At 39.8% G+C, this 22031-nt stretch overlaps 2 protein-coding genes across 2 annotated transcripts in view; one reads left to right on the top strand and one right to left on the bottom strand.

The window, feature by feature from the left end:
- The window catches only part of LOC124802789 (TBC1 domain family member 23), a 234115-nt gene extending 221062 nt beyond the window's left edge, over positions 1-13053 (top strand). The window contains exons 12-13 of the mRNA XM_047263790.1: positions 1346-1540; positions 12396-13053. Of these exons, the coding sequence (XP_047119746.1) occupies positions 1346-1540; positions 12396-12477 (277 nt within the window). The 3' untranslated portion in view covers positions 12478-13053. The remainder of the gene's footprint in view (positions 1-1345; positions 1541-12395) is intronic.
- A 2189-nt stretch (positions 13054-15242) lies between these two features.
- The window catches only part of LOC124803163 (transcriptional regulator ERG homolog), an 81404-nt gene continuing 74615 nt past the window's right edge, over positions 15243-22031 (bottom strand). The window contains exon 3 of the mRNA XM_047264344.1: positions 15243-16018. Coding sequence (XP_047120300.1) covers positions 15598-16018 — 421 coding nt within the window. The 3' untranslated portion in view covers positions 15243-15597. The remainder of the gene's footprint in view (positions 16019-22031) is intronic.

Here is a 22031-nt window from a genome sequence, read left to right as displayed (position 1 = left end):
TGGGTCATTTTATCACGAGTAGCAATCTATTCTTTTGCTAATATTGTTGACATTCCAACGTGAGGTTTCCCTTAGTAGATGCAAGACTGAGGTTCATTGGAAAAAACTTAATGAAATTAAATTCATCTATGCAAGAAATGACTTACAGAACACTGGCTTGACTGAATCTGTAGTATATCTTGTCAGTCTGGGACCCTTGCATAGTAGGATTAACAAAAGAGATACAGAATATCCATCAACGAGCAACTCATACTGTTGTAGAATCGTTTAGTAACTGTGAAAGCGTAATGGAGACACTCGATGAACTCCAGTGCCAGTTGCTACAAGAAAGGCGTTGAGTATCACAGAGAAGCTTACAGTTGAAATTCCAAGAGCATACCTTCAGGGAAGGAGGGCAAGATAATTGTGTATGTCTTTTTCTTTAGAAACATGTAGCATATGTTTGTGTTAAACAACAGAAAATATATTTGCAGAACTTGAGTAAATGCAGTAGTAAAAACTGTTTATTTGTGGCCTACCAAGGGATGACTTTGTACTGTACAGAATTGTACCTTACATCATTACACCAGGTTTTTGAGTTGTGTGGTACTTAATAATAAATTATGACTTTTGGAATTGGCCAGTGAGCATTGAAAGAGGATTTATTGGTCCATGCACATTCTTTGTGGCAGAAGCAAAATTTATTTGTGAATTTCACGTATTACAAGTCTCTAAGAGCTTGCTTACGTTGCAATGTGACATCCCTGCTACAGTGAATTTAACTCATTTAGAGTCTGTTACATAATCCTGAAGTCCTCTCTAGTGTAGTCTTCATCTGTCTGGGGCTACCAAACCCTGAAGTCAATGAAGCATAGCTTCAGTCATGCACTGCTTCGAGCACTGTGTGATGGTTGTGTCTACATGACCAGTGTGGTTCATAACACATGAACAAGGCTAGTGTGCTTTATGGGGGACACAGTTTAGCCTCTTTATAATGAATCTGCCTAATTGCACATTTGAACACCCCTACAAGTAGTATTCCACTTACCTGCATACTGCTATTCTGAATTAATGAATAACTGTGCATTCATGGCACAGTATACCCTTTTGTAGCTGGCTGGACTTGAAGGTGGCATCTCCTGTCACCTAATGAATGGCAAAATGTGTTGATATCATGTATGGAATGTCAATTAATGGTGTGATACCTACTATTTCACTTTGAAACAATTCCATTTAATCCTTTGACAAACCTGCATTTATTCCTAATGGTGTATGATATTAACAACTTTTCCAAAATGATATAATAAATTTGATGTCTAGTTTTATGCTATTTTTTATTAACACAATTTTTGTCTCTTGTTTACAGTCATTTACTGGTCACTGACAGTCATATATATGTTCTGCGAGATATACCTGAACGTAAAGGGCTTGCACACATTGCGGTGCGTCGTCCATTGTCTGCAATAGTGAAGATAACTTCCAAAAAGAAACATCCTGAAGTAATTACCTTCAAGTACGGAGTTCCTGAGGGTGATGGCCTTATCATCTCTGATATGGACAAGTAAGTTAAGAACACCACCTCTTCGGTTTCAATTTTCATGTGAACACTGTCATACAAATACTTCTTTAAGGTTTAGGTTGATGTTAGAGCTGAGTGCGAGCGCCCCCCCCCCCCCCCCCCCCCCCCCACACACACACACACACACACACACACACATTCATATCCTCCATGACTGACTACAATAATGTCTGCAGTAAAGTGCTTCAACTGAAGGTGAATTCTAGTAAACGACAAAGTACTGTCTTATATGCTTACAAGAACATTGATATACTTTCTATTACAGGCAGGCTGCAAAGCCAGTTTAAACATTGTAAAGGGTCAGTCTCCCAGCCTTTCAGGATTTGAACTTTTTTCTCAGTAGGCAATATTGGCACATTAAAAAAAATAGATGGGAGGGGTGTACATGACAGAATGGAATTCAGTTAGTGAAGAATGATGCATAATACTCAAATTTCTGAAACTGTAGGATATTACGGTATGAGAACACAGAATGAAATGAAATCAAGAAAGGAGAAGAAAGTAAAAGGGCACAGCATGGCTGAAAAAATAGGCAAAGCAGAGTGCAAAAATACAGATAGAAATGGAAGAAATACTTTATGATGAAACTGGTTGATCTATGTGAACTGATGAGTAAGATTCTGTTTGTGGTGTATGAAATTGTTGAATTTGGGAGAGATTATCTAAGTGATTTGGAAGGCTGAACCGATACTCTTTACCCTGCTACTTTGGTGCAGAGGACAGTCAAGAGACATTATTATATGCTGCAGTTATTGTAGAATGTATTTCAGTGGTCGTGCTGTCTACAAAACATCTTATGCATAAGACTTTGGAGAAGTCAGTTTAGAGTATCCACGTGAAAGTGATTTCTATGCATAATTGTTTCAGATTAAAATAACACACCACATACATTAAGTTATTTCTATGGTAAACTTACAGATTTATGTATTCTTCAGTGGAGTAGAAGCTGTGATACTCTAAATATGTCTTTAAAGATTTTCTGAATGTTTTAACCTTGGTAATTTCTTTTATGGTTCTGGGAAGTTTGTTACAAAATCCTGCTTGGGAAGTACCATTTTATCGCAGGGACGTGTTAATTTGGGTCATATGTAAGTATTTGTTTTGTCTGACAAAGTGATCATGAATACCACAGTTTTTTTAGAATCTGGAGTTGTTATCTGTCATATTTATTTTAAAGAATAAGGGTTTCCATAATGTAGACACATGGGAAATGAGGAATACCAGAAATTTTAAATACAGGTTTACACGAGTCTTTAGGTTTGCATCCAGACATGATTCTAATGGACCTTTTTCACAGTTGGAAAATGCTGCTAGCTACTGTAGGGTTTCTCCAGGAAGTGACTCTGATGTAATGCAAGAATGAGAGTAGGCATGGTATGCGTTCATTACTGTTTTCTCGCTACAGCAGGATTTTAGTGAGCAAAGAAGGTACCATGTCTTGCTCAGTTTTGCGTTAAGATTTTCAGTATATTTCTTCCATTTTACAGTGCTTTGCGGCCATAGTCCTAAGAATTTGGTTTCCACACTGTTAGCAACTTGTTCATTATTGATGGAGATAAATGAGATATACTTACCCGTGTTTGGAGCATTGTGGAACTTCAGAGCAATAGTTTTTTTTACTATTTATTACAAGCTGATTATTCTGTGACCAGTTGCTATTTTGTGTCAGTGTTTACTGATTCTTCTTTTTCCCCCTTCTAATAGAATTGGCATGTCAAATGGCGGCCGGCCGCTGTGGTCGAGTGGTTCTAGGTGCTTCAGTCTGGAACCGAGCGACCGCTACAGTCGCAGGTTCGAACCCTGCCTTGGGCATGGATGTGTGTGACGTCCTTAGGTTAGTTAGGTTTAAGTAGTTCTATGTTCTAGGGGACTGATGACCTCAGTTGTTAAGTCCCATAGTGCTCAGAGCCATTTGAACCTCTTTTTTATGGCAAAGGCTGCCAGTCTTGCTTGCAAAATGAAAGCAGAGCTCATCATTTGCAGCATAGTCGACCGGACAGATTTCAGACCTTTGGTGCAGAGCCGAATGGAGGGTCTGAATCAGAGGCTCAGATGGTTCTGCGACTGTCTAGGCTCCAGATTCTTTGACTTGCGCCATAGTGTGGTTGAGTTTCAGGTTCCACTGAATAGGTCAGTAGCCCATTACATGCAGGAGGTGGCTACACAGGTTGCAGAGCCTGTGTGGTGTGGACTGGGCGGTTTTTTATGTTAGAGGGTCTTGTGGACATTCAAAAAGGGCTTCAGTCTCAAAGGGAGCAGGTCAAATACAGGAAGAATGTGTATCTAGGAACCATCAGTATAACACTTGTAAACTGTTGTAGCTATGTTGGGAAGGTACCAGAGCTCCAAGTGCTAATAGAAACCACAGATGCTCAAATCATTATAGGGACTGAAAGCTGGCTAAAGCTGGAGATAAGTTCAACTGAAATTTTTCCAAAGAACTGAACAGTATACCAAAAGGATAGGCTAAGTACATTTGGCGGTGGCATGTTTATTGCTGTTAGAAGTAGTTTTATCTTCTAGCGAAATTGAAGCAGATAATTCCTGCAAGTTAGTATGGGCAGAGGTCATTCTTGGCAACTGGACTAAGATAATAATTGGATTCTTTTTCTGACCTCCCAACTCAGATGATACAGTTGCTGAAAGGTTCAAAGAAAACTTGCATGTAATTTCAAACACATACCCAACTCATACAATTGTAGTTGGTGGTGACTTTAATTTACCCTCGATATGTTGGCAAAACAACATGTTTAAATCTGGAGGTACACATAAAACATCATCTGAAATTGTGGTAAATGCATTCTCTGAAAATTATTTCGAGCAGTTAGTTCATGAGCCCACGCGAATAGTAAACAGTTGTGAAAACACACGTGACCTCTTAGCAACAAATAATCTTGAGCTAATAACAAGCATCAAAATGGAGATAGGGATTAGTGAACACAGGGTTGTTGTAGCAAGACTGAATATTGTAACCGCCAAATCCTCCCAAAGCAAACAAAAAATATACCTATTCAAAAAAGCAGATAATAATTCTCTTGATGCCTTCCTGACAGACAATCTCCGCTCCTTCCAAATTAACAGTGTAAGTGTAGACCAGATGTGGCTTGAATTCAAAGAAATAGTATCGACAGCAATTGAGAGATTTATACCAAATAAATTAGCAAACAATGGAGCTGATCCCCCTTGGTACACAAAATGGGTCAGAACACTGTTGCAGAAACAACGAAAAAAGCATGTCAAATTTAAATTAATGCAAAGTCTCCAAGATTGGCAACCTTTTACAGAAGCTTGAAATTTAATGTGGACATCAATGTGAGATGCTTATTATAGTTTCCACAATGAAGCTTTTATGTCAAAGCCCAGCAGAAAATCCAAAGCCATTCTGGTTGTATGTAAAGTATGCTAGTGGCAAGACACAGTCAATGCCTTCGCTGCGCAACAGCCATGAAAATAATATCAATGACAGTGCTGCTAAAGCAGAGTTACTAAACACAGCCTTTCGAATTTCCTTCACCAGAGAAGATGATGTAAATAGTCCAGAATTTGAATCAAGAACGGCTGCCAACATGAGTAACTTAGAAGTAGATATCCTCAGAATACTGAAGCAACTTAAATCACTTAATAAAATCAAGTCTTCTGGTTAGATTGTATACCAATAAGGTTCCTTTCAGAGTACGCTGATGCAATAGCTCCATACTTAACAATCACATACAATCGCTAAGTCAACGGAAGATTAGTACCCAAAGAGTGGAAACCTGCACAAGTCACACGAGTATTCAAGAAAGGTAGTAGGAGTATCCACTAAATTACAGGCCCATATCATTAACATTGATATGCAGCAGGATTTTGAAACGTATATTGTGTTTGAACATTATGAATTACCTCGAAGAGAACAGTCTAGTGACACACTTTCAACACAGATTTAGAGTACACCTTTCTTGTGAATCACAATTAGCTCTTTACAAACACAAAATGTTGAGTGCTGTTGACAAAAAAGGCTTTTGGTACTATACCACACAAGCGGCTTGTAGTGAAATTGCGTGCTTACGGAATATTGTCTGTTATGTGACTGGATTCGTGATTTCCTGTCAAAGAGGTCACAGTTCATAATAATTGACAGAAAGTCATCAACTAAAACAGAAGTGATTTCTGGTGTTCCCCAAAGCAGTATTATAGGCCCTCTGCTGTTCCTTATCTATATAAATGATTTAGGAGACAATCTGACAGCCATCTTAGGTTGTTTCCATGTGATGTTGTTTATTGTCTACTAAACTCATCAGAAGATAAAAACAAATTGCAGAATGATTAAGAAAAGATATCTAAACAATGCGAAAATTGGCAATTGACCCAAAATAATGAAAAATGTGAGGTCATCCTCAAGTGTGTTAAAAGGAATCCGTTAACCTTTGGTTACACGATAAATCAGTCTAGTCTAAAGGCCGTAAAATCAACTTAAATACGTAGGAATTACAATTATGAACAACTTAAATTGGAAAGAACACGTGGAAAATATTGTGGGAAAGGCAAATGAAAGACTTTGTTTTATTAGCAGGATGCTTAGAAAATGTAACAGCTCTGCTAAAGAGACTGCCTACACTATGTTTGTTTGTCCCCTTTTGGAGTACTGCTGCACGGTCTGGGAGCCTTACCAGACAGGATAAAATGGAGTACATCGAGAAAAATCGAAGAGGAGCAGGATATTGTCTGTTATCGCGAAATAGGTGTGTGTGTGTGTGTGTGTGTGTGTGTGTGTGTCATAGACATGATACAGGATTTGGGATGCATGTCATTAAAAAAGAGGGCATTTTTTTTTGCAGTGTAATCTTCTCACTAAATTTCAATCACCAACTTTCTCCTCTGAATGTGAAAATATTTTGTTGACGCTGACCTACATCAGGAGAGATGACCATCATAATAAGATAAGGGAAATCAGAGCTCGCATGAAAAGATATAGGTGTTTGTTTTTTCCACGCGCTGTTTGAGAGTGGAATAACAGAGTGTTATTGTGAAGGTGGTTCAATGAACCATCTGCCAGATACTTAAATGTGATTTGCAGAGTATCCATGTAGATGTAGACAAAGATCTGCCAATGTGATTGTTTTATGAGCATCAAAGTTTAAACTTAGCTCTTTTATGTACATAAGGAAGAGAACGGGTCCCATTACTGATCCTCGGGGTGCAGTGTATTTAATTAGTTTATAGTCTGAGAAGTGTTCCGAAATAGTTTTTGAGTAACATCTGTGTGCTTGATGCATACTGCTTGCTTAAGACTGCACAGGAAGGAGCTGAGCCAATTGTTGGACAGACTTTGAATACCATATTTGACAGCAGAATTTTATGATCCATCATGTCAAATCTGTTGACTCCTGTTTCTTGTCCATCAGGTTTAATATGCAATTGATGCACTTATAAATGGTGGTTGTTGTTGATCTCAGTGGCAGTTGTTGTTGATATCTTAGTTCTGAATCTGCATTGTTCATTGCATAAGATATTGCTTTTATTTACAAATTTCATAAGTTTGTCATACGTAGCCACAAGAGTGTGCATGCTCTTTGAATCAATCCACTGTGGTTGAGTGGTTGCTTTTCTCTTACTTTACATATAAATTTTTCTAACACATTTGAAATGCAAGAGGAACTTGTGATGAGCCTGTAGTTATTTACATTATTTCTCCTTCTTTTTTTGTGTTCTGGAATAACTTCAGGTGTGTGAATATTTCAATTAGATTTGGTGCACACTTCTTTAAGATTGTAGCAGGGACACCATCAGTGCCAGAAGAGTTGGAATTTTTTAGTCATTTTATTGCTTTTGGTACTTCATCTTGTGAGACAGAGGTGATGTACAGTGACCCCCTACAAGCACTTATTTTAAAGCCATTATAGTGAATACAGGCTCAGATCAAATTGACAAAGAACTTTGCATTATGAGCCCACTTATCAGTATGATGTTTCACCCTCTCTGGCCTGGATTCATACTGGTATGGTTGGGAAAGGTACCACAAATCTGTGGTTTCTTAACCTGGGGCAAGCCGGCTCACAACTATTGTAACTAGTCCTCCATATCCTCGATACTGTCACTGGGATGGAGTAGACTTTCAAGCTGGTGCCAAGTGTTCTGTTGGGGACAGATCTGGGACTCTTGCTAGCCACTGAGGTACCTCAGCATCAGACACACAGTTCTTAGAAACACATGCCATTTGAGGATAAGCATCATCCTGTCAAAAAATGTCACTGCGTTACTATCGCAAGAGAGAGAACCCACGAGGAAGTAGAATGTCCATCACATATCTTTGTGCCATCAGAGTTCTCCCTGTTACTTCTGGCCATGACCTGAAGTAATACCCTACGGTTCCCAAACTGTGATGCCAGGACTAATACTGCTGTGCCTCTCAAAAGCATTGAAATAAAGAGATCTCACCCCCAAATCACCACTGTGCTTGCCGACAGTTGTCATCCAGTGTAATGCAGAACTGCAATTCGTCGCTCAATGTAGAACTGACCACTAGATGTCACAAGAAGTGGACTTGTTTGTAGAAGGCAGGCTCTACGTCAAGTGATTACATTGTACTCAGTGCACAATATGGCAATCCTCCCTTTTGTGGTCAGACGTGGTCATCTGGAACACTGATGATGATTCTGCCTGCCCTCATGTCCCCTGAAGTTAAACATCAGTCCACTGTTGCAACCAAATGTGGCTATTATAAGATTTGACCAGCCACCCAGATGGAGAACCTCAGTGAGGCCCCTTTCAAACACTGTCAGATGCTGACACCATGTTTGTGCTACTTATTGACTCTACCAAGTCTGGTAGAAACATGAAACTTGAAGAACACTAATTCACTCTAATGGCTGTTCTGCCTGTCACAGAAAACTGGACCTCTAATCATTTACGTACCTACCAGTCGTGTGTTTGTGTATGAAGTAATATTAACATCTGATCATGTCTTATTGGTTATTCACTTTTTTGGTTAGGCAGTAAATATGTTACACACATTTAGTTATCGATCTTCCAGTACATTTTTGTCCCCTTTCTTGCAGTTCTCTTCCCTATGAAGTACTGGTGTGTGTGTGTGTGTGTGTGTGTGTGTGTGTGTGTGTGTGTAAAAAAAAAATCTGGAGACTCACATGTAAGAATTGACCACTACACGTCACGGGAAGTGAACCTGTCAGTATAAAAGGGGATATGGAGTTTTGTGTTCTCATTAGAGAAGATGGAATGTGTCAGCCAGGAGAGCTCATTGACTTCAAATGTCGGCTAATCATTGGATTTCACCTGAAAGACAAATCCATCAGGGATATTTCAACCCTTCTAACACTGGCCAAGAGAACTGTTGATGTGATTGTGGAGTGGAAACATGAAACAACCACAGCTAAATCAAGACTAAGCAGACTTCACATACTGACAGATAGGGATTGTCGAGCATTGCAGAGGGTAGTTTCAAAGAAAATTCCAAGAAATTAGTGTAGGAAATAACAAATGACTTCCAAAATTGCTATCAGCATTTCAGCTATCACAGTGACTTTGTGTAGGGAGTCAAAAAGAATGTGGTACAGTGGTTGAGTAGTTCCTTGCAAGCCACATGCTTGTATTTCTGTAGTCAAGTGCTAAGCAGTGTTTCAGATGGTGTAAAGAGCAACTTCACTGGATAGTGGATGACTGAAAAAAAGTAGTTTGGAGTGCTGAATCATGCTGTACCCTTTAGCAGTCTGATGGAAGGGCTTAGGTTTGGTGAATGCCTGGAGAACGTTACCTCTCATTGTGTATAGTACCGGCAGCGAAGTACAGAAGATGTGGTGTTCAGTACAGTTGTGTTTTTTGTGGTTAGTGTGCAGTTTGCTTTATTGCACTTAGGAAAATGCTAAGTGTGGAAGGTTATGAATGCATTTTACAGCATTGTGTACTGTGAACGGTAGAGGAACAGCTCGGAGATGACAATTGTTTTTATCATCATGATAGTTCACCCTGTCATAAAACGGAATCTATGAGACAATCGTTTCTGGACACTAACATAATTCTAGAAAAAGAGCTGGCCTGCCCATATGTCAGTGAATTTTCCCATCTGTATTTCATCATTATAATGAGTGCCCATTTGTGTTTGAACCCCCTTATATACTTTTTTTACCACTTTTTCTATCTGCAACAGTCCCAGGTGGCATTCAGTGTCATGGTAAGTGCTGGTAATAATATTCTGGTTCACAATTGTATACCCCCCCCCCCCCCTCTCTCTCTCTCTCTCTCTCTCTCTCTCTCTCTCTCTCTCTCTCTCTCTCTCTCTCTCTCTCTGTCAAACATTCCACATGGGAAAAATATATTAAAAAACAAAGATTCTGTGACTTACTGAACGAGAAAGCACTGGTAGATAGACACAATAAGAAACTCACAAACACACACACAAATTTCAAGCTATCGCAACCCACGGTTGAAAGGATGTGGGTTTTAAGGGAGAGGGTAAGGAGTCATTCCAATCCCGGGAGCAGAAAGACTTACCTTAGGGGGAAAAAGGGACAGGTATACACAGGCAGACATAGTATATATTTTAAGGTGGTATAAGATGTTCAAACTGAAACCATGGGATTGGAGCATGGAAAGAGGCAGTAGTCCACAATAATTATGGAAACTGATGTTAGAAACAAAAGCAGGAAATAAAGAAAGATGAAATGGATGGAAAACAGTGGCAGCCTCTTACTGTCTAAGTGGGATAAGTGGGGTAATGAAGAAAGAGAGAGAAATTTCAGTATATGACTGAAAGTGCAAGGACCTTTTCTGATATACTCATTAACCACATTGAGGAAGAATTTTTTGAGCAATTTAAACATATGGCCAACAAAGAATGTCAGTTTTCAATAAAATAGCACAAAGACTTTTACTAAAACAGTTACATCATTAGCAGCTTGTTTCTGTTGAGTGGTACAGAGGAGAAAATTGCTAGTATGCATTCACAACTTATTAGTGTGCATGATAAAATCAAAGTCACCAGTGAAATCTGAGTAAATAATTGTATTAACTTCTTAAGTGTTACACTAAAGAAAAAGGATTTTGTGCACAAAATTGGAATGTATTCAGAAACCATCAACTATGGAACAATGCTAAGGTCTGCTCATGTGATACACACTCATATCAATAGTTTCAGACCTAGAAAAACTGTAAAATGTGAAGTGGAGGTTACGTAGTACAAAGTTTGGCTTAAGAACAAACAAAACACTGATGAAATAACTTGCTAAAACCAAAGTTTGGGCTTTCACTTTTGAAATAGTAGAATAATCCACATATTTAGGGTGTAAGATCACACTAATAGTGGAAGCTATAAAGAAATTAGTGCCATATTGGTGCACATTAAGAAGCTTTCTTCAAATCAGGAAGTCATATGATTTAAATACTAACCTTATCAGGACAGCAAAAACACTATATGTGAAATGGAAAGTGAAAGGACTCCTTGTCAAATACTTTGGGTTTTGAGTTATTGTAATTTTTATGTTCAGCATTAAATTCTGAACAAATTGATATATAGTTCAAACAACTTTCAAATTGATATGAGCATGTACAAAATGTTTTGCTTGTACTGAAAATTTTACATCTTCAATCAAAGGTCCCTTTTCGCTTTCCATCTCACATATCAAGGTTAAGCACAGACGATGAGAAATTTTGAGAAAGAGAAACGGAAAACATTTCAGATGCTAAATCACAGTCACATTAGTGCCATACTCATCAATGAGCATTGATAACAATGTGGGACCGCTGTATGGATGTCCTCACAAGTCTAACTCACAGTTTTCAGTTCTGACTTGTTATGTTTGTTATTTTGGATGGAAGAAAGAACAGTGTTAAACCCATTGCAGACAGTTAGTCAATCCCACTGAATAGCACCAAGAGGATTCCCAAACTTAATGCATCCATCAAGCGAGTGTGTCACAATCAAAAATGTTCACTAGTCTTCACTGAGTGAGAAACTGCAGACAGATTTAGGATTCAACACAGATCCACAGTTTGGCAGTCAGGAACTGTATACAATGCCTTCATCATAAAATATGTAGAGATGAAATTTGAAGTGAGTATTTTGCATGGAAAACAAGCAGATCTAGTTTTATTTGTAGAGAACAATATATGTACAAAAAGTGTAGTGTTACACATTTGCACACTTAGTATTGGAAGTCTTTGTTTTGTTGATACACCTGTCTGCAGTTACCTGACATACAAGAGGAAGTATGTAGATGGTAAGATGTCCTAGACAAGTTGCTGAGTTGACTCATCTTCTAAAGAAAAGCATGATAATGTATATAATTTATTCTTGAATACACAAACATATGAAATCATGTCCTTGAAGACTACAACAGAGTGACCATTGTTATACTGCCACTGGGTGTTGTTTTCTACCAGAAGCTGTTCACTGTTTCTGTTACCGCTTTGTGTGATGCTCAGTATTGCAGTGCAGTGCTTTTTTGTGTAGGTACATGGTTCTTGTCCTGGACTGTGAGACACTAAACATGTTTGTTTAGACATAAAAAGTAATTGGTTCATCCATTCAAGATTTATTTTTCGTTACACGTCATATTACACTGTTAAATTAAATGTTCTGAGACAAATGTTTTATCGTGGCTTAGATTAGATGTTCTTTTTGTTCCAATTGATTCATAGTAATGAGGTTCTCCCTTTCATGACCAAAAGCGTCTTTGTGCCTTATTTTTCAGTATTAAGAAATATAGAATTTTCTTTCTCATTTCTGTTGAAGACAAGTTATAAAGTCTGTTTCATGGTATTGTATTCTTACATGTATAAAAACAGAAGTGTAGTAGGACTCATCTTATATATTCATTGTAAAAAGCCTCTTTATTTCTTTCAGGTTCTACATACCAAATGCAAGTGAAGCTACAAAACTAATATCACATCAGATTCTGAAGCATCTCAAATCTAAAGAGAGTTGAGAGTAAACTTGTGTGGCACACTTGATTGGTATCTGCGAAGTAATTTAGTTAATTTAGTGCAAAACCAATTTTTCAGATATAATTGTTAATTTATTTAGCTTCCCAGTTCAACTAAATTATTTAATTTCATATTGAGTGAAATATTTGACTCTTTCTTCCAGTTTTATTCAGAATGAAAGCATCACTTGTAGCTCAAACTTGTACTTATATACCTGTAAAAATAATATTTGTACATAAACTTTGTATTCATTGAAAATTGTGATACATAGTAATTAATAAGTTGTTATGATTTAAATAAGTCTGCCATACGTTGTTGCTGCATATTTTGGAAATTGTGACTTTGATCACAAATGGCTCCCCAGGAAAATTTCATTTGTTGTTTTGCCATTATTGTTATTTTTTGTAGAAAACTATTGTGATATTTGTTCTGTAGCATAAAAACCTAAGTACAATTTAAAAGCAGATAGCATGTTTAGATATCTCCAGATAAGAATTTACCAATGTTATGAAAGATAATTTTCAGTTTGTAAGCATTTTCAAGATGGCATGAAGTTGTGGTTTTCTGTATACACAAAAATAAAGGTTTTATCTATTTTTTAATAAAATTTTTAGTCAGTGTGAACTATTTTCATACAGCACAATATTTATTTACATAACCTCACACTTACGTACACATATTTACAAGACAGGAACATAAACATAGGTAGCAGTTTCATCAGAGTTAAAAGTTTTGACAACATATTCTATATTTGGTTATATGTCATACTATTTTGATTCTTGCTTTAAATAATTTTCTATTAATTACTATGTAAGGCTGAAATCTATATTATTCAGTGGTCACAGGCTGTCACTGATGTCTCAGACAACTGGATACACTGTTGGTAGTGACGCCAATGCTGAGAAAAAGACACTTGCAGATTTATTTTCTTACAGTGAGTTTCTACAGACTTCTCTCTCTCTCTCTCTCTCTCTCTCTCTCTCTCTCTCTCTCTCTCTCTCTCTCTCTCTCAGAAACTGATCTAGGACATTTCTTGTTATGAATTGCCTTCCGTAGAGCTACAAATTTACAACTGTGTTGAACTAAAAAAAATATTAGGGGTATTTGCATGAAATATCCTGACTCCATACTCCAGGAAACGGAGGTAAAAGCATTAAACAATGGTGTAGCATAATAAAAGGAAGAGAACACAATACAACAATTCAAAATCATTAATGTCATTTCCATTAACATTATTCAATGGAAAATTCCTAGTAGGAAAGATGCTATGAAACAGTCAAAGAATCACATATGAACTAATTCTGTTCAAATATTCAGAGCAGGTACTATCTCAAAAACTGTGTCACAGCCAGTGACTATATAGAAATTTAAAAAAGTGGAAATTGTCCCCTATTTATGTAAAACTTAATATTGATTGGTCTTTTAAATTATGGACTAAATTGTGGGAAGAATGATGGTTAAAATGCATAGAACTGAAGTTCAGAATAGTTGTTTTACACAAGAGCATACAGTGTGTAATGATCAGCAATCAGAACCCCATGTGTTTTTAACAAATGTATATGTTGCATTTGTAGTAATGAAACAGACCTAAGGTGGAACGATATACAATAATAATTTGATTTGAATTATTGCTATTGGGGGTATATGTTGGAATGCAGGTGGATCTGTGTGTCAAGACTTTAAAACTAAAATATTTGAAATCCTGGAATGGAAATATTTATAGTAAAGAACATTCTGAAGTACATCAACTATGCTGTTGAGTGTGGGAACAATGCTAGAATGAGGAGCTTGCAAATGTGAATACTGAAATTACAAAGTCATAAGAATGAATATTTGGAAGCATTCCATCATAATAGGTGTATTAACAAATTAAATATGTTGCCAGCGAGTGTCAGTTCAGACACATTAAAATAAAAGACAATCTCATACTGGTTTCTCTACAAAGTAAAGGATAATGTAAGTACAGTTTGAGAATCAAATTTATAATGGTGAAAGACAAAACAAAGCGACACTTCTTCCTTAAGGTAAGATAAGTGTTTGAATGTAAACAACAACAACAAAAAAAAAAATTAAAAATGGTAAAATGAAGTGATAAGGCTTGCACATTTCTAGTAAAACTTTTTCTACATTTATGTATGTTTTATTAAGTGATGATCAGCTGTAAATTTTGTTTATTGTTGAATGTTTCAGAGGAACTATAACATTTCACAAATACATCACTTTCTTGTAAACACCCAACAGAATTTTGTATGAAAATTGTGGCGCATACTGCTTCAGCTTAAGTTTCGTCTTCTTCAGATGTACAAATACTATTTGAAAATACATTTACATTCACCTTAAACAATTATTTTGTATCATAAGAAGTATGAGTTTGTTCAGTATAAAACTGGGAGTTAGTTTTAGAATTTTTCTCTAACTTGCTACCTGGAGAGAATCAATGAAATAAGTCATTGTTTCACAAAATACACATACTTTTGCTAATATTACCAGAGTAAAAGAGAGGAAAACTGAAAATTAGAATTTGTATGGGATAGAAGACTGGAAAAGTAGAATTTGTATGGGATAAAGGACACAGTCTTCATCTGTAATGATGAAAATTGTGCTCACACTCCTATGTCTTCTTTTATATTATGAAGTAAACAGCAATTTTTAAATTTTACCAGTTTCTTTCTTTAACAATATATTGTACAAATAAAATTAACATTTTTCTACACTGTAAACTAAATTAATTATGAAAGTCACAATAGTGTTTACTGTGTCACGCGTCTTAAACTCATATACTGCTGGCTCTATGAAGAGTACAGTGTCCATACCACTGCAGCGAAAAGTGTGTAAGATTGGTTGGCAAATAGGAGTGTCTCTTCACTTGTAAGTACAGGTTGCCTCCTTTCTCTTTTGCACACGAATGATTTGTAAGTAGTTGCAGTGGAGATAAATAACAAACTCTGCAGTCACTAAGAGAACAAGTAATGTGGACGGGACAGCAGAGTTCTCCAAGGGCTCGGCTGCTCGACCGAAATGCCGACGTGAGTGCCGTCTCGATTGGGCCACAGACGGTGGGACGTGCAGGTCGGGGTCGGGGCCACTTGTGCTGTCAGGCACGCCGGCCACAGAGCCGCCGGCTAGTTGCTGCCACTCCCCGGTCCTGGGGTGTACGGGTACCTGACAGGTGCCACCGAGTACACGGACTGCAGTCCGGAAGCTGCAGCAGCTGCCGCTGCCGCTGATGTCCAGAAGGGTGAGACCGTGCCCGGAGGTGGGACAGTGACCCCGGTAGTGCTCGGCAGCAGCTTAGCTGCAGCCGCGGCGGAGTCGGCGAGTGCGGACGCCGGGTACAGTGCGGGCCCCAGCTCACTGTGGTGTGCTTGGTACTTGTAAAGTCCATCTGACGCACCTGAACTGCCACTCGCACTTCCGCCAGATGCTGCTGCTGCCTGGGCCTGTGCTTGCGCCTGACATGCGGCCATCAGACCGTGGAAGTCAAACTTGTACGCGTACCGTTTGCCGTGGACCTTTGTCATTATGTTCTTGTCGTAGTAGTACCTGTAAGAAAAATTCAGGTTGAAATTGCTGTGTCATTACACAAATGAGGATCACATTATGAATGAAGCAACATATCAGAGTTGTTAGAACTGTCGCTTTTAGAAATAGGAAATAAAATACACTGCTGGAAATGGAAAAAAGAACACATTGACACCGGTGTGTCAGACCCACCATACTTGCTCCGGACACTGCGAGAGGGCTGTACAAGCAATGATCACACGCACGGCACAGCGGACACACCAGGAACCGCGGTGTTGGCCGTCGAATGGCACTAGCTGCGCAGCATTTGTGCACCGCCGCCGTCAGTGTCAGCCAGTTTGCCGTGGCATACGGAGCTCCATCGCAGTCTTTAACACTGGTAGCATGCCGCGACAGCGTGGACGTGAACCGTATGTGCAGTTGACGGACTTTGAGCGAGGGCGTATAGTGGGCATGCGGGAGGCCGGGTGGACGTACCGCCGAATTGCTCAACACGTGGGACGTGAGGTTTCCACAGTACATTGATGTTGTCGCCAGTGGTCGGCGGAAGGTGCACGTGCCCGTCGACCTGGGACCGGACCACAGCGATGCACGGATGCACGCCAAGACCGTAGGATCCTACGCAGTGCCGTAGGGGACCGCACCGCCACTTCCCAGCAAATTAGGGACACTGTTGCTCCTGGGGTATCGGCGAGGACCATTCGCAACCGTCTCCATGAAGCTGGGCTACGGTCCCGCACACCGTTAGGCCGTCTTCCGCTCACGCCCCAACATCGTGCAGCCCGCCTCCAGTGGTGTCGCGACAGGCGTGAATGGAGGGACGAATGGAGACGTGTTGTCTTCAGCGATGAGAGTCGCTTCTGCCTTGGTGCCAATGATGGTCGTATGCATGTTTGGCGCCGTGCAGGTGAGCGCCACAATCAGGACTGCATACGACCGAGGCACACAGGGCCAACACCCGGCATCATGGTGTGGGGAGCGATCTCCTACACTGGCCGTACACCACTGGTGATCGTCGAGGGGACACTGAATAGTGCACGGTACATCCAAACCGTCATCGAACCCATCGTTCTACCATTCCTAGACCGGCAAGGGAACTTGCTGTTCCAACAGGACAATGCACGTCCGCATGTATCCCGTGCCACCTAACGTGCTCTAGAAGGTGTAAGTCAACTACCCTGGCCAGCAAGATCTCCGGATCTGTCCCCCATTGAGCATGTTTGGGACTGGATGAAGCGTCGTCTCACGCGGTCTGCACGTCCAGCACGAACGCTGGTCCAACTGAGGCACCAGGTGGAAATGGCATGGCAAGCCGTTCCACAGGACTACATCCAGCATCTCTACGATCGTCTCCATGGGAGAATAGCAGCCTGCATTGCTGCGAAAGGTGGATATACACTGTACTAGTGCCGACATTGTGCATGCTCTGTTGCCTGTGTCTATGTGCCTGTGGTTCTGTCAGTGTGATCATGTGATGTATCTGACCCCTGGAATGTGTCAATAAAGTTTCCCCTTCCTGGGACAATGAATTCACAGTGTTCTTATTTCAATTTCCAGGAGTGTATGAAACAAAAAAATGATCCAAAAGCACCTGAAGAAAAGTGGAATGTGATTTGAGTTTCACACTGAGGAAAGCTTGTTACCTGTATTCAGAGAGGCAGACTACTATATTCCTTGAAGGAAAAAAGCTCAGGTATCGCAACGAATGTGGCTGTCAATGTGTCACTAACACTTGGCTTAATATCCTAGAGTTTTTCCTTCAAAACACTCAGAGGGAAGTACTTAGAGTTCACATTCCAACCCTTACTAAACTGTATACTGTTGGGTTGTTCTTATCTTTACTGGACATTGCCATTAGGAAACCAATGATGGCACTTTTCAGTGGGACACATTTTAAGCTTGCTTCCCATTCCATTTATGTGTGGAGTTCAAGAAGAATAATTTCTTAAAGGCTTCTGTGTGTGCTGTAATTAATCTCATCTTCGCAGTCCTTATTGGAGCAATATTTAGGGTGTTGTAATACGTTCCTAGAGTCCTTATTTAATGCTGGTCGTCACAAGATAGTTGGCATCTAAATGTCTGCTAGTTCAGTTCTTCGACACCTGTGATGCTCTCCCAAGGGCCAAGGAAGCCAGTGACCACTAATGGTGATCTTTTGTATATGCATTTAGTATCCTCCATTGGTATGGGTCCCACACACTTGAACAGTATTCTAGGATGGATGGCACAAGTGTTTTGTAAATGATTTTCTTTGTAAGCTGACTATATTTCCTCAGGAACATATCAGTGAACTGAAGTCTGCAACATGCTCTACCTATGATTGAGCCTAAATGATCATTACATTTCATGTCCCTGCAAATTGTTACCATCAGGTACTTGTATGAGTTGACCAATTCTAATGGTGACTCATTTATACTGCAGTCACAGGATACTGTGCTTTCCTATGTCTGACATCAGTATAATGCTTATATAATAATTTCTTCTCAGTGTATAATTTTTGCTTGTCTATCCCTGACTGTAGGGCATGAAATTTCAACTCTTCAGTCTACTGTGCACTGACATCGAGATACCTGACAGATTAAAATTGTGCGTTGGACGAAGACTCATCCCTGCGAATGTCATGTGTTCTTAAAAATCCTGAGAGACACTCACTGACAAGTGTAAGCTGTGAGTCAGGGTGTATCTTGTGACTGAATAGTTCAAATATTTGCTTTTAGACATGTGCCCTCAGCAGCAAATTTGTCAGAGTGTCAAATTTTTGTAGAGAGAGAGAGGATCAGAATTATCTGTAGTTCTAGGAAATGGCAGCATAAGAAACAAAAGTGTTCAGACCTGTGCACCTCAAGCAGTGTGTTCTATACTGAAGGGCCAAAGAAACTGGTACACCTGCATAACATCTGGTAAGGCCCCCACGAGCACACAGAAGTGTTGCAACGTGACATGGCATGGACTTGACTAACGTCTCGAGTAGTGCTGGAGGGAATGGACACCATGAATCCTGCAGGGCTTCCCATAAATCCGTAAGAGTGCGAAGGGGGTGTTGACCTCTTCTGAACAGCATGTTACAAGGCAGCCCAGATATGCTCAATAATGTTTATTTCTGGGGAGTTTGGTGGGCAGCGGAAGTGTTTAAATTCAGGAGAGTGTTCCTGGAGCTACTCTGTAACAATTCTGGACATGTGGGGTGTCACATTGTCCTGCTGGAATTTCTAAGTCCATTGGATTGCACAATGGACACAAATGGATGCAGGTGATCAGACAGGATGCTTACGTACGTGTCACCTTGTCAGTGTTGTATCTAGATGTATCAGGGGTTCCATATCACTCCAGCTGAACACGCCCCACACCGTTACAGGGCCTCCACCAGGTTGAACGGTCCTCAGCTGACATGCAGTCTCCATGGATTCATAAGGTTGTATTCGTGCCCGTACATGTCCATCTGCACGATACGATTTGAAACGAGACTCGTCCGACCAGGCAACGTGTTTCCAGTCATCAACAGTCCAATTTCGGTGTTAATGGAACTAGGTGAAGTGTAAAGCTTAGTGTCATGCAGTCACTGAGTGGGCCTTCAGGTCCAAAAACCTATGTTGATAGTGTTTTGCAGAATAGTTCGCATACTGGCACTTGTTGATGGCCCAACATTGAAATTTGCAGAAATTTGCAGAAGGGCTGCACTTCTGTCATGTTGAACGATTCACTTCAGTCGTTGTTGGTCCCGTTCTTGCAGGATCTTTGTGGTCAGAGATTTGATGTTGTACCAGATACCTCATATTCATGGTACACTCATGAAGTGGTCGTACGGAAAAATCATCATTTCATCACTGACTCGGAGATTCTGTGTTCCATTGCCCATGCGCCGACTATAACATTAACCACATTAAAACTCACTTAAATCTTGATAACCTACCATTGTAGCAGCAGTAACCGATCTAACAACTCCGTCAGACACTTGTCTTAGGTAGGCGTTGCCAACCGCTGTGCCGTATTCTACCTGTTTACATATCTCTGTATTTGAATATGCATGCCGATACCAGTTTCTTTGGCATTTCAGTGTATGTTGTGCTGGTGCTGTTGGATATAGTGTGAACCAAATCTGTTTCACGAACTGAATATGACATAACATCAAAGTGAATCAGTTGTAAATTGTTGTCGTACCACTTAAGATTGTAAAGACGAGCACTACTCCCACTATTCAGTTTATATCATTCATTCTCATTAATTCTGTACTGGTGGAGACTGTGGAAGCTCTGTAGCTTGTATTCATTATGCTACATATCAGTGCAGTTGCTGATACCTAATATTTCACCAACATCATCTAGTTTTCGTGTACTTCATAGAGCCGAATCATATTTTAGTGTCACAGCATGTTAAGAATTTCTTCTTCCTTTACCTTTGTACTTTCACCTCTCTCAAACTGAATAAAATTCTCTAGATTTTTTTGTTGCACAACCTTCAAATAATTTCTCAAGTTTTCATCTACTTCCATCTGCTGATGATAATGGAGGAACTCTTCAGGAGCTACAGCTGTCATTTGAACCAGATGTGACAAGAAGCCAAGCTGATGTACAAGTCTGATGAGCAAAACCCAATGGTGCTTATGAGTTTAAAAATAGGTAGTTGAGACAGCAAACGGTGAATATCCAAGACCAAGTTAATTTACACAAATGTTTCAGATTACAGACTGCCCCCTGAAATGTTCTACGTTCTTTAGCGCCCAGCATTCTAAAACGTCACCTGTATCTATACTCTACACTCTTGAAGCCACCTTACAGTGTGTAGCAGAAAATTCTTTGTGTACCGCGTCACTGACACTTTTCCTGTTCCTTTTCCATTCGTGAATGGTACTCAGAAAGAATGGTCATCGGTATGCCTTCTCAGTGATAATCTCTCTAATTTTATCTCCACAGGCCTTCCTCGAGATTTGTGTAGAAGAAAGCAGTATGTGTAGGAGGAAGCAGTATTTCCTCTATCTCGACACATGAGTCGCCGGTGTGGTGTCAGATAAACAAACAACCCCAGGTGGGTCTCCTGGCTAATAATGCCATATGATCATTTCATTTCCTCAACCAGTCCTACCTGGTAATGATCCAAGCCTGATGAGCAGTACTTTAAGATAGTTTCAAAAAGGGTTTTGTAAGCTACCTCCTTTGTGGGTGGATTCTTCCAATAAATCTGTCTGGCACCTGTCGTTCCTGCGAATAGTTTAATGTGTTTGTTCCAATTTAAATCTCTTCACAAAAATACTCCTAGGTCCTGTTGGATGTGTGACTGTTTTCAGTGATTGTTTGGGAATCGTGTAACTGAACACACAACATGCTTCTCTGTATATTCATGTTCAATATGCTTAAGTTTGTTTACGTTGAGGGTCATCTGCCAATCTGTGCACCAATGGTTGATCCTACAGTTTTCTAATGTTGTAGTCTGCCCCTGGTAGCTGAATGGTCAGTGCGACAGACTGTCAATCCTAAGGGCCCGGGTTCAGTTCCCGGCTGGGTCGGAGATTTTCTCCACTCAGGGACTGGGTGTTGTGTTGTCCTAATCAGCATCATTTCATCCCCATCGACGTGCAAGTCGCCGAAGTAGCGTCAAATCGAAAGACTTGCACCAGGCGAGTGGTCTACCCGACGGGAGGCCCTTGTCACATGACATTTCATTTCATTTCATTTCTAATGTTGTGTCTCCTCTGTATGCAATAGACTTGTGGACCTCTCGATGTTATGCTTATATGTGCTGCAAACAGAAATTCTCTTACAAGGAACCCTTGGAGTGTGAGGTCACAAATTCAGTCTTTAGTAAGGATTGTTAGAAAGTGCTGTGTTAACAGTAATGACAGGAAAAATATTAGCTGCTAATGACTCGCCATGTGCATCCGGAGGGCAACAGAAAATGAGTGTCCCTGGGGTGCAGAGATCAACATTCCATGGAATGTATGTATGACAGCTGACAAACTGGAGATAATCAACATTCAAGAAATGTTTGAAACAAACCGTTATCTTGCACCATGAACACTAAATTAAAAATGGTAATCACA

The sequence above is a fragment of the Schistocerca piceifrons genome, chromosome 6 (genome assembly GCF_021461385.2).
Source record: "Schistocerca piceifrons isolate TAMUIC-IGC-003096 chromosome 6, iqSchPice1.1, whole genome shotgun sequence".
NCBI lineage: Eukaryota > Metazoa > Arthropoda > Insecta > Orthoptera > Acrididae > Schistocerca > Schistocerca piceifrons.
This window is presented reverse-complemented; position numbering and strand designations above follow the sequence as displayed.